Source organism: Arvicanthis niloticus, chromosome X, assembly GCF_011762505.2.
Source record: "Arvicanthis niloticus isolate mArvNil1 chromosome X, mArvNil1.pat.X, whole genome shotgun sequence".
NCBI lineage: Eukaryota > Metazoa > Chordata > Mammalia > Rodentia > Muridae > Arvicanthis > Arvicanthis niloticus.
The window spans coordinates 76779161-76792052 of NC_047679.1; the positions used below are offsets into that span (position 1 = coordinate 76779161).

A 12892-nucleotide genomic window follows, 5' to 3' on the forward strand; every position below is an offset into this window, starting at 1 on the left:
CTGTTTTCTAGTAAGAAGAATACAACATTTAACTAGTGCACAAGGTCTTACAGATAGCGGGTAATGCTGGGATGATAATAGAGGACAGTGTGGTAGAGGAGGAGAAGCTGCAGATCATAGAGCTTAGTATTTAATTATCGACTTCCTTCTATATGGTTACATTGCACATGCCTTAAGGGAAAAATCGTGTCTTATACTTCTAAATACCATAAACTGCTGGCTGTTTAATAATAATGGGTACCTAACGCTTGCTTGATTCTTGCTTGCATTCATCCTTTGGTTAACAGAGAAGGTAGAATTTTATTTAGTAATCATTGATGTCCCTTTGACCAACTCATCAACCCAAGTATATCTAATGCACTAATTACCTCATTGAAATATTGAAATATCTTTATTTATGTAAGGCTAGCTTCTCTATTTCTATATTTTCTTTTAATTTATAGTCCAAGAAGAAAAAAATGTCCAGTTCTTCTCCATATATCAGTTGGCTTAGTACCTAGTAAACAAATGTGATTTCTGTACTTGTAGAAGAAGCTCTTACTACATCAACTTGATTAGTCCTGCAATTGTTTTGCTTAATTCAGACATAACGTGTCCTTTACAATTTATTCCTAGGAACTTTTGTTGAATGCCAAAGTGGTGAGCATACATTTCCTGAACATGTCCTGAGGTGGGTCATCCCTATTAAATGGAAGAGACTGTTGGATTCTCATACCGTAGTTGCCTTTTCTGACATTCAAGGTTATGGTGGTGCAGTTCATTTTGTATTGAGCTCATATCTTGTTAGGACAGACTTACAAAACTAATTTAATATAGTAACAGTCTTTTGCTTCATGAAGAAAACAGAAGTCCTGGACTTTGATGTTATATTTGATCTCTTGTATATAAATATTTCATTCTTTTTATATCAAAAGAACAGCTTGAGAAGAAGATTCCAGAAGGAATGGTTTATTATTTTTTTGTCAGAACAATGGCAGAAAGAATTTTGACTTGTAATAGCAAAAACTCTGGTGACTTAAAGTTTGATGCTTCTACTTGACAATATTTCTGAGATGATGTGGTTACTGTTCACAAAATTATAAACATATTTTCCTACTTAAGTGAAGAAATGGACAGTTACAGGTGTTAAATTGCAAAGTAAGGTGGATAATTGGAGCTTCATGTCAGGCTGGTCATCTCATTGTTTTAGGTTTTGGCCACGTCTCTTTAAGTTTGTAGTGTCTAGCATGTTGCCAGTTCATCTAGCATCTATTCATAAATACTAATTGTGATGGATGACAATTTTGCCTAAAATGATGTGTTCCTGTTGGAAAGTAACTCTTATGTTAGAAAGGAGATGAAAGAATGGCTGAGGATAATTTTAAATGTAGGTCGTAAATATTCCCATGCTGTTGAAAGCTAAAATTTGTTCTATCATCCTAGAAGCAAATCCCTATGTTGAATTTGCTTCTAAAAATCAGATTACAGATAATTTTCTTGGTGAAATAAACAGAACAGAGAGCTACTAAACTCATAAAATCTCTATGAAGGATTTCAAGGACTGCTTAGAATGTTGATTTTGATTATTAGGTATTCAAATAACCTGGAATTACTTTGATTGGTCTTACTAGCTTTGAAAGTTCAGAGTGTAAGATCTTAAAAGTTGAAAGGCAGCACCAATTCCTTGCAGGACTACCTCCAATTTGAATAGGTATTAGGCAGATGTGCCATATAGAGGAGTCTAGCCCTGCCTGGTGGCTGTTGACTCCCTTGTTCCCTTCCCTTAAAGTTTTTCTAACTTGAAATGTGGGTGCAGACTATATTAGGGTACTGTTTCTTCAGAACTCTGGCAGTACCCTCTCTTCCCTATTGTTCTGTGATTGTTCAATCCTCTGATCTCTAAGTAAACTAAAACTTATATAATAGATTCAAATGTTTGTTATATTGATAATATTGTATCTTTCTGTGTCCCATTGCCCTAGCCTTTTTTTTTTTATGAGCAGAAAACTTAAATTTGGATAAATAATTTGCCATGCATTTTTTTGTTTTAATGACCAACTTATTGATCTTATTGATCTTCTTTAAAAGAGAATTGTCAAATACAGTGATTGAGTTCTTTTGAGTTGGCGATGAGACTTTTGAATTATGTTTAATTTAGTTGTCCAATTTCTGTGGTACTAGAGTAACTGTGAAATGTTTATAAAGCACTATATTTCCATGTAGCATTAGCCATAAGAGAGTTGATTCTTTACATCTTGCTGCTTTTGTTAATTTCTGCCTGATTGAGAAAATTAAAACTTAATTTTCTTGTCATAATGACCATTTGCATTGCAATCAGAACTTCAACATTAGAGTTTATAGTAACTCAGCCATTTCTCTTATTCCTAAGGGGTTGAGACTCTAGAGCAATACTTTTATAATTATATAATGCTATATAATACTACACTATTATATTTAATATAGTTGATCATAAATGAAGTTTAATAAACACTGATTGCTTGAGTAATGCATAGTTTGATTGCTTCTTCAGAGTTTTGCTTAATGAAAATATATGGTCAATATACTTATTGATGTAATATGCCCCCACTGTAATGACCATTATCATTAGATTTGCATAATAAAAACTCACCAAAACAACTTTAATCAGTGCTTTTAATTCAAGACTGTGATTCTAATTTGGGGGCGTTATTTTTTTTTTATCCTTTTAAATATTTTTTCAAGTCCATGTATAGCTCTATAGTTTGTGTGAAGGAGTAAAATCCATGTTTGCTTCTTTGTGGTTTGAGGAAACATATGTACATCTATATAAATTAAATTCATAAATGATTTCGGAACTTTTCTGTGAAGAACATGTGGAAATGAAATAACAGTTTATCTATTTGTTTTAAAATACTCTCTCTCTCTCTGTGCTGAGGACTTAACTCATGGTATCTCATACATGTTCAGTGAATGCTCTACCACTGTGTTGTAATTCAGTCCTGGAAGTCAACTTTAATACAGTTATTTTCAAATGTGTTTTAAAGATCAGTTCATATGAACGAGCTTGACTTAATCTTGCCCCAGAGCAGCCCTTTACATGTTTTTGAACTTCTTCCTGTTTGGTGTCTTGTTACTATGATGGAGTGCTTCTGTATATTGGGTTTTAACTGCCATTCAGTCACGTGCCAGAAAGCATTTGTTTGCTCTTGATGATCACTTAATTGTGACTTATACTACAATGTTGTTGCATTTTTAGTATACAGTGGCTAAAAAACATTCACAATTTCTGAAACTCAGTATCTTTGTACCTGCTGAAGATTTAACTTTCCATACCATAGTCATTTCTTTTCTCTCAAACAATTTTAAAGAAAGGTTTTAAGTGTCATTATGTTTATGAAATGCAGTATTTGTGAAATTAGAATTTTAAATATTTTTTTAAAAAAATTGTTTACATGTGTTTGTATGTGTGTTTCTGCATGAGTGTCTGATGCAAGTGTATAAGTGTCTGCAGGGTGAGCCAAGGTATTGAATTTTCTGAAGTTATCAGTAGTTATGAGTCACCTGACTGATGTGGGTGCTGGTTACTAAACTTGGGTCTTCTACAAGAACAGTATGTGCTTTTATCTACTGAGCAACCTCTCTTGCTCCTGAAAGCAAATATGTTAGTGAGAGAAATGTATTAGAAAATAGCTGTATTACAGTAAATGTTCACATTTATATAGAATGTATGTTTTGTGGTAGAATGAAATTTATAAATCAAAAAATCAAGAGTGGAGTGTTTTTCTTTATGGCTCTCTATCATAAGTAATTGGGATAATTTTTTATGCGACTATAATTTGCTTTGTGCCCTGGGGGGTGCTCTATCTTTCTTGAACATAACTGTCAGAGAAAAACATCTTTGCGAGTAAAATAGAACACAATCATTAGCCAGTTTTATTTTCAAACAGCGTTTTCACATTTGATTTGCCAATAGTCAAATTTTAAATTTAAGAGACATTCTAGAAATAGAACTACATCTACTATAATGAATATCTCAGGTCCAGGGATTTGCAAAACTACCAAGAGGACATCATAGGACATATACTAAGTAATATTTTGCTTTATGTAGTACAAGGACCAAGAGGGAAGAAGTGGAAGGTGGCCCGGGGCCAAGTCATACAGAACCCGAATGCCTTTGGTTTATTAGTCCTTTCAGGACCAAGACGTATTAAATGTTTATGAAAGGGACTATGAGAGTCATTCATAATCATTATTGAGCTTTAGTGTACCAAGCATTGTTTTAGACATCAGAAACACTGCCCATAATCAGTCAGAAAAGAATATCTATCCCTAACAGCTCATATTATAAAGGGTAGAAAAAGATAGTAAACGATTGGGGCTATAGCTGAATGGAAGAGTGATTGCTTAACATGTCCCTAGCCCTGGGTTATATCTCCAGCACTAGAGAAAAAAAGCAAAAAGACAACAGACAATGAATAACATTAGCTTATAGATTGTTGTATTAAATATTATTTGAAGAAAGAAAAGCAAGGGAATGTGTGGATTAGGCCTATGTTATTACTAGAATAGTATTACCCGAGTAAGCCTCACTGACAAAAAACATTGCTAGGAGGATGAAGGGGCAAGTTGTACAGATAACAGAAGTGAACAATGCAGGCGGGGGGAGAGCAAATTCATGTGCGAGATTGCTTTTCTTGGGAGCACTGAGGTGGTTAGTGTGAATGGAGCTCTTTGAAAGAAGGGGAAACAGTAAAAGATGAGGTCAGGGATCTTCTAGTCATTGTAATGACTTTGAGTTGCATTGGAAGGGAAAATAGAGTCATTGCAGGTTTGAGCTGGGGAGTGACATGACTTTGGTTTTCACAGTATAACATTGTCTGCCCTTTTAAAAACTTACTGTAAGAGAGCAAAAGTAGAATAATGGAGACAAGATAGGAGGTTAGCAAGGAAATCTAGGTAAGAGCAAATGGTGGCTTAAATTAGGTTTGGTGTGTGTGCGCTTGCCTCTCTCTCTCTTTGTGTGTGTGTGTGTGTGTGTGTGTGTGTCTGTGTGTGTGTGTGTGTGTTACAGAACAGTCATTTGCTAGGCTATTGGAAATGAAGAGTGACTTAATGTAGAAGTCTTAGCATAGAAAATGGAATGCAGGGGTGCCATTAGCATAAATGGTACACTCTTATTTGTAAAAGAGATGTTTTGCTTAGATTATCTTAAATTTTACCCAACTCTAATTGTTCATATTATGTGACCTATTGTGAACAAAACAAATGTTAATTCAAGGTGGAGAAATGTGAAAAGATTCCAGACTCTTCCTATAAAACCAAGTGAAATGATAGCTAGCATTTCTATCTTTCTTGTGCTTTCTTTCAGTGATTAAATTGTCAACATGTGTTCAACTGAGATACAATACTGAAGCATTTCTGACATACATGTGTCTTAACATAGGAATTTGACTAAAGAAAATATTTTTTCTTATAATTTGTATTCTTGATTTGGAAGTGTACGTGTTTCCAATCATAATTGTATAACACCAAAGGAATGGGAGGAAAGGATAGCAGAAGTTGCTTAGAGACTTATGTAATCTATGTAAAAACCTCACTGGACAGGCTCATGTCAAATGTCAGCAGGGTCATTTCAGGTCTGTAATTGTGATTTACAAGAAATCACATCTATCATTGTGCATGATACTTTTCTCTTCTCTCTTCTCTTCTCCCTCCCTCCCTCCCTCCCTTCCTCCCTCCCTTCCTTTATTTTCTTAAACATCCCAGAATACTCAAAAGGAAAGAGTTGGAGGAGAAAGTTCTGTAGTCAATTGATTGTTTTAAAGATTGCTTTAGTTTTGATTCAAATGCTACCTTTTTAATCTGTGCTTTTGTGTGAAGTATATATTTGTGTGTGTGTGTGTGTGTGTGTGTGTGTGTGTGTGTTGCATACACTTGCATGCCAGAGCATGTTTGTGGGTGAGTGGAGGTCAGAAGACAACTTTGGGTGTTTCTTGGTCCTCACCTTTTTATTTTGTTTGAGCCAGGGCTTCTTTTTTGTTCCTTTCTGCATGTATAGTTAACCCACTGGCTTTCATGGGTTCTCTTGTCACAGCCTCTCATATTGTTGGAGCAGTGGGATTGTAGAAACAAGTACTGCACCTGGCTTAAGGTGGCTTATAAAGTTTCAAACCTAGGTTTTCATGTTTATTCAGTGAACACTTTCCCTACTAAGCCACCTTCCCAAGTTCCTCTTTTTTTCCCCAAGGCAATAAAGATTTATTGAGTTTTATGGTGATTTAGTACAGGAGAAGAAGTTTAGATTCCTGTGGGAATTGAAGCATTCAAAATAGAAAAAGATAAGTACATGTACTAGTGCATTTGCCATGGTTGTTCTAGATTAGGATGGTTTTTAATAGCACAGAGTGGATAGTAGTAGTTGAAGGCAATTTCCTAAGATTGCGAGACCAAGCAGGTTTGACTTACTGAAAGCTCACAATGCAATCCTCTGTAGTAAAAGATGTGTATTTTACTTAGTAAAAATTCATGCCAATACCTATGACACTTTATTCGGCTTCTTCTGCAAGAAACAGAATGTGAAACAAGTCTGAAGGGACTGTATATGTGATGGCCACCCTAAGAGTATATTTTCTGTGTCATCCTAGTTTGCTTGTGTGTACTCTGTGATATTTATTTAATGATGCCATTTATTATGCACTTATAGAAACATAACATCATTATGAAGAGTTGTGTGACTGTACTTATACAGTGAAATCTTGACTTTATCCTCATTGCATGTTATTGTATGATTTTGAATTATCTTCTCAATCCTGAAGTTTATTGAATTGTTAGTTTTGTTACATTTTAACATTTAACTCATTAAGTAATGTTTGCTATTTGTGAAATAGTTACTGTATTTTATTTTAATTTCATAATCTTTAAGGCATTATTCATTACAAAACCTTTCAAAGACTGCAAGAGAACACAATTTTACTTACTGCTTTGTAGTATTTAAATACTGTTGTGGTACTATCTGATATAGATATGAAAGTTGGATCTTAGTGTCCATATTTAAAATCAAATAAATAACCCTCCCCCAAGCCAAACCTTCATTTGTAATTTCTACTATATTTTTTTTCATTTTGTAATGGATGTATTATTTGTATGTTGAATTTTATTTTTTGACAGTTTACATTTGTTAAAAGATGAGAATCATTGAACTCCTTTAATTATTGTTGTCTTGTTTGACTTATGAATTTTTGTCATCTGACTGGTATTTTTTTGTTTGTTTCTTTTTGGTTTTAATAGAACATTCAAATAAAAACTTTGGCAGATGATGTGGTAAGGTGGTGTGAGCAGCATGCTATTGCATTGCTTATGCATGTTACATTTTTATTAAAAAGTGGACATTAAAGCATTGATATATGCAACATATAAAGTGAATGCATGTTTAGAAAATGGAACAGAATAGGATCATTGCCAATAGAGCAATTTCCTTTTCACATATTAACATAAACAATTGTATCCAGGCACAATGGTGCATCCCTGTAATTGTAATACTGCAGAGACTGATGAAGGAGGACTGCTTCAAGTTGGAGATCAACCTGGTGTATGTAGAGCGTTCTAGGCTAGCTAGGGCTGTATAGTGCCCTATTCTACTTCAATAAAAAGAAACAACTGCCACAAACTTACTCAAATAGTTGGGTTAGATTCCCACTATGTTTTTGAATTTATCCTTGTGACATATAACAAACAATATTTTAAAATTTGGCACATACATGTAGACACTAGAGAAACATGACCATTTTCTCTATTGATAGCTAAACTTATTGTGAGTATATTAAATTCTTATAGAAGAATTTGTTTACAAATAAAATATGTAGTTTTGAATTTGAAAGCTTACATATTTTTGAGCTCAGATTACCATAGTAATTCTTATTAGAAGTTACAAGCTAAGATTTACATACACTCTTTATACCTAAACTTTTCTGAATGATATTTTAAAACAGTTTTAGGATTTTTTTTTTATTATATGAACTGCCTATTTACAAAAAAATATAAAATCATAATACTGTTCTAAGGAAATGAAGGTATATAACTTAACTTCATTTTCTTACCAAAATATAGCTGAAATAAAAAGCCATTTTTTTGCATTAAAATGAATGGTGTAGAAAGCTCAAGTCTGTATGTTATTAATGCTGATATTCAGTATAAATGCTTTCATTGTATTAGTACTTTTAAGTGGTATAAAGTGAATAGAGAAGATATGTTAATTTAATAACCAACTGCATATTTAAATGCTTTCATGTCCACCATATCTTTAAGTAAAATTTGTCTCAGTTTATTTGGGATTACTAAAATTGTTTTTTCTTGAGTTGTGTGAAGAGATTACTTATCTAAACCAACTTAACTTTTCTCAAAAAGTTAAAACAACATTTAATAATACAGTTCAAATAATTTTAAAGAAATAATTGTAATAATGTGAACGCTGAGATCAGAACCAGGGTCTCATGTATTTAAGGGAGTCACCTGTTCTGTGAATTGAGGGAGTTGGTTTGGATGGCACTTCATTTTTCTTCCCAGCTCTAAAATATTGTGGTTTCTATAATCTTTCTGTAAGCAACCATGTACTCAAATAATTTTTGTAATCCCAAGTAAGCTGCTTAAAACTGCTTTCTTCAAAGTACACGTTAAAAAAAAAAAACACCCATTATTTCAACTAATGAAATAAAGACTATGTTCTCTTAGGGGGTCAACAAACATAAACTGTAATAATGTCTGGAATGCTTTCATATTCTTAAGGTTATTTAAAAGGATGGCGGTAACATGGCAGTGTACATTCACTGTCCTCATAGCTAATATATCTGTTTGCTTGTTGTGACCTGATGACATTGCATGTGCTTCCTAACAGACACCTGAATAAAACTGAGTTGTCTTCAGTTTTATGACTATTACTAATGTTTGATATCAAATATTTGGTGGTTTTTTAAGTCAGATGGCCTGTTGACAAGCAGCTAAAGTTCTTGATTCACTTGATATGAAAGAGCAAGCTAATTGTTAGAGATTGTACATGGTATTAATAGTTTAAAGAAAATACCCATAAAGTAGTGAGTTCATCAGATATTTAAAGAAGGAAGAAAATATTTCTGTTTTTATCTTCAACAAATGGAATGAGTGCTTTAGCTTTGTTTTACTTCCTACTGGTGCCAATTATTTGGGAAAGAAAAAAAATCGAGGAATATGGTGATAACAGTAATTACTAGAATCAACATCCACCAAGTGTATATGGCTCTCACAGTGACCTACAGTATAAGAAGAAGAAACAGTGAGAGACAAGGTATCTTTCTTTCCTGACTGATTCTGAGTTTAGTGATTTTTTTTCAGTTTGGATTTAAACTCACTGTATCTGTCTTCAGATTCCATGGTATTCAGTTTAGTTAACTGCTAAAATGACAGTTATTCATATATACTTATTGCAGTTTTTACAGTGTGCAGAAGAAAAACATTACCCTAAATTTCCCTTTGAGTTTGCTACCATTAGCTCCATTTCTATTCTCCTTTTCCACAGCACTGAAGTTGGCACCAAAGCCTCATTCCCCCCAAAACAACCATTACAAGATTTTGATCCAAAGTGTCTCTTCACTTCCTGTGCAACAAAAGAAATGACAAGTGACTAAGTTTTACTTTTGAGGAATGTTTTCTCACCCCTAGCCTTCTGAAGCTTAAGAACTACTTTAAGGTTGCAAAAGAGGCCAATCTCTAACTGGTGCTTGCTGCTTACAATAATATATTATAAGGAGACAATAATAATATATATTATACTAAATGCCATTTTGATGTTTCTGTTCTTCTTGTTCATCGCTCCTGATCCTTTTCTTAGGGATTTTTTTTTCTTTCTCTGTTTGTAGCGTGACCGAATTACAAGTTTCAGAAAATCTGCCATCAAAAGAGAAAAACCTCTCATTCAGCATCCTACTGATTCTCAAGCCTCAATGGGTGAGATTCTAGTGGCTCAGACATTACATGATGACCGCTCTCTGATTTTGTCTGAAAAGGAAGTTTTGGACCTCTTTGAGAAAATGATGGTGAGTTAAGACCTCTAATCTCATCATTTTAAGCTATGTGTGTTCAGAATAATGCTGCATTTTAAAATAGGAATGTTTGTGGGGACTTTTTATGTAATATAAACAATAGACTTAAACCTTGTTGAGATAACAATAGTATTTCCATGAATATTTGAGCTTGTTTGCTTATTTATTTATTTGGTGGAATGTCTATCCTAATCATAGTGCCTAAAATTAGGGACAGACTTATTTCTCTTTGTTCTCTTTTATTTTTTAGCATAACAAATTAATTTTTCTTTCTTTTTTGAACATTTTATTTATTTACAATACAGATGTCATCCCCTTTCCCCATTTCCCCTCCCTAGAACCCCCTATCCTATACTCTCTCTTCGTTTATGATTTTATATCATTTTGATTACATGCATGTATTAAGGTTAGTTCTAGATTGAGGGTCTAGCAATAGATGTAAATAGTCGAGGAACAAGCAAGAAAATAAACACAAATAGTCAAAGAAAAAGCAAGGAATTAATCCCAGTTATGTGAACACTCCTGTGATCAATGTTTCTAAAAGCTTATCAGGATGACCAAAGTATCTGAGCCTACTTCTCTATCCTAGCCCAAGGTCATTTTTATGTCTGAAGCCTACTTCCTTGTTCTAGCCTAAAATTTAGATTCCTGTCTGAAATTACTTCTTTGTTCTGACCTAATATTTAGATTCCTGCCTAAGATTACTTCATTGTTGTAGCCTATGATTTGGACTCCTACCTGAAATTCTTTGTTATAGTCTAATGTCAGATTGCTGCTTGAAGCCTACTTCCTTGTCCCTGTCCAATGTCATATTTCTGCCAAGGAGCTCCTTTCCTTGTCTGTGGCCCATGTCAGCTTCTTACCAAGCAGCCCCAAAGGCTCTCCACCTCTCCCCCTTTTTTATTTTGTTAACAAGACTGAGCCTGTCTTAGGTCATTCTGACAGGAATGCCTTCATTACCCATCATGGAATATGCATTATCAAAGGCAATGCATTTCTGTCTTAGGTTGGTAAGGCTCTGTGCAGTATCTTACCCGTCCTTGGCTTGCCAGCCTGTTAAATTAATAACTTTGTCTGGGGGTCCATTTTCATTTAAGCCATGTACTTTGCCTGCAAACATGTTGATGTCATTAAAGGTAAGCTTTAACATGATGGGCAGGAATAAAATTACTCCCAGGACAAAAAGGGCTAGCATGATCAAGCTATATATGCCATTCCTGAGATTTGTCCAAAATGGAAATATTGAGTCAGGTCATGGATAATTTTATCAGCATTATCTGCCGCATCAAAGGTCAACAAAGCAGCATTCTTTAAATTTATTATCTCACCATGCAAAGTTAACATACTCAGAGAAGTGTTGGGATTATGCTGAATATCCTACAGGTATCTTTAAACTTTTTCTAATTATAATGACAATCATTATGAATTTCAAAAGTAACACTCCTCCAATTATATTTGTCATGACACTTGAGATGGCTCCTAACTGTTGAACCCTGAACCTTCTTCAGATAATTTGAATGGGTATAGAACATCATTTGTTGTTCTAGATACCTATGTAAATTCTTTTGTATACTCAATCCATTAGTAACATTTTTTTTGCTACATGGTTAACAAAAATAGTTGTCTTAACTCCTTGTGTCAATGCCATTGCAGAAGCAGTGGTGCTAGCAATTAATGGAATTAAAGCTGTTTTACCAGCACTAATCAAGCCTGCTACCCTCTTGCTTCTGCTTAAAGCCTAACTCACTTCTTCCAGCACTTTCAAGCTTTTTTTTTCAAAGAATCAAGGTTTTCTAATACTCAGGGCACTGATATGAAAGCTGGTTGATAGACCGCCATAACAGACATGCCAGGTTTCAACACACTAACACAATTGGAAATTATACAGTCAATGTGACTTACAATAAAACTGTGGAAGAAACAAAACCAATTTTAGCTTGACAATTAAAAGAGCCTTAAAACATGCACTAATCTTTGTTTGAAATCGAGATCCTGTCCCAATATTATCTTGCTATCCTAACATCATAGCGAGCTGCAGCTAGCTTCCAAATATGTCTCTGACAAAGTCCAGATGCAGTTTTCCAAAAGTAGACTGCTATTTCCCATATTGGATTGACAAATCAATTTTTCAATTAACTAGTTTGCGTGCTTGCTGGTACAAAGCAAAGTGAGCCTAAGTCTACAAGGTCTGTTGAGTATATGAAATACAGTTAGGAAGGTACAGTTTAAAACAACAATATGTTAATTGAAACCAAGGAATTAAACTCTAACCCTAACCCTCTCCCTTAGCAAAATCATACAACTTTTGTATTGTACTTTTTTTATTTCTTTTTTTATTAGATATTTTATTTACACTTCAGATGCCATCCCCTTTCCCCATTCCCCCCCCCTTAGAAAACCCCTATCACTTGCCCCCTTTTTCTTTTTGCACATATACATTTTTTAAAAAAATGTTAATCATAGGCTTTATAAGTATGGTATTGCTCAATCAGAGGTGTAACCCACTACCCAACCTAGATATATCAACTATCTTTGACTGGTGGATTGTATTGTACTTCTTAAGTTTCTTTTTTCTTTTTTTTTTGCACTCTAAAGTATTTCTAAAATAATAAGTAAAATATTTGGATTATTCAACACTTTTAAATCTGGAAAAGAGATAAATAAAACATTGGGAAATCTCACATTGCTTAGCTTTACCAGATCTCTATTAGAGATCCCAAAACATGATTTATTAATTTAATATATTAATCTTATATATCAACATACATCTTATATAAAGAATTCAATAACATTTGCAACATCCCTTTTTTATCAAACACACCCTATTTCATCTTGCATTATTAATATTTCTCAATAAGTTTCTT

At 33.8% G+C, this 12892-nt stretch overlaps 1 protein-coding gene across 5 annotated transcripts in view; it reads left to right on the forward strand.

Moving 5' to 3' along the window:
* The window catches only part of Diaph2 (diaphanous related formin 2), a 629631-nt gene that overhangs the window by 37551 nt on the left and 579188 nt on the right, over window positions 1-12892 (forward strand). For 3 of the 5 annotated variants that reach the window (XM_076918875.1, XM_034485231.2, XM_034485232.2), the window contains exons 2-3: window positions 7246-7278; window positions 9846-10022. In XM_076918875.1, the coding sequence (XP_076774990.1) occupies window positions 7246-7278; window positions 9846-10022 (210 nt within the window). The remainder of the gene's footprint in view (window positions 1-7245; window positions 7279-9845; window positions 10023-12892) is intronic. The other 2 variants (XM_076918874.1, XM_076918876.1) reach the window with 1 other exon arrangement.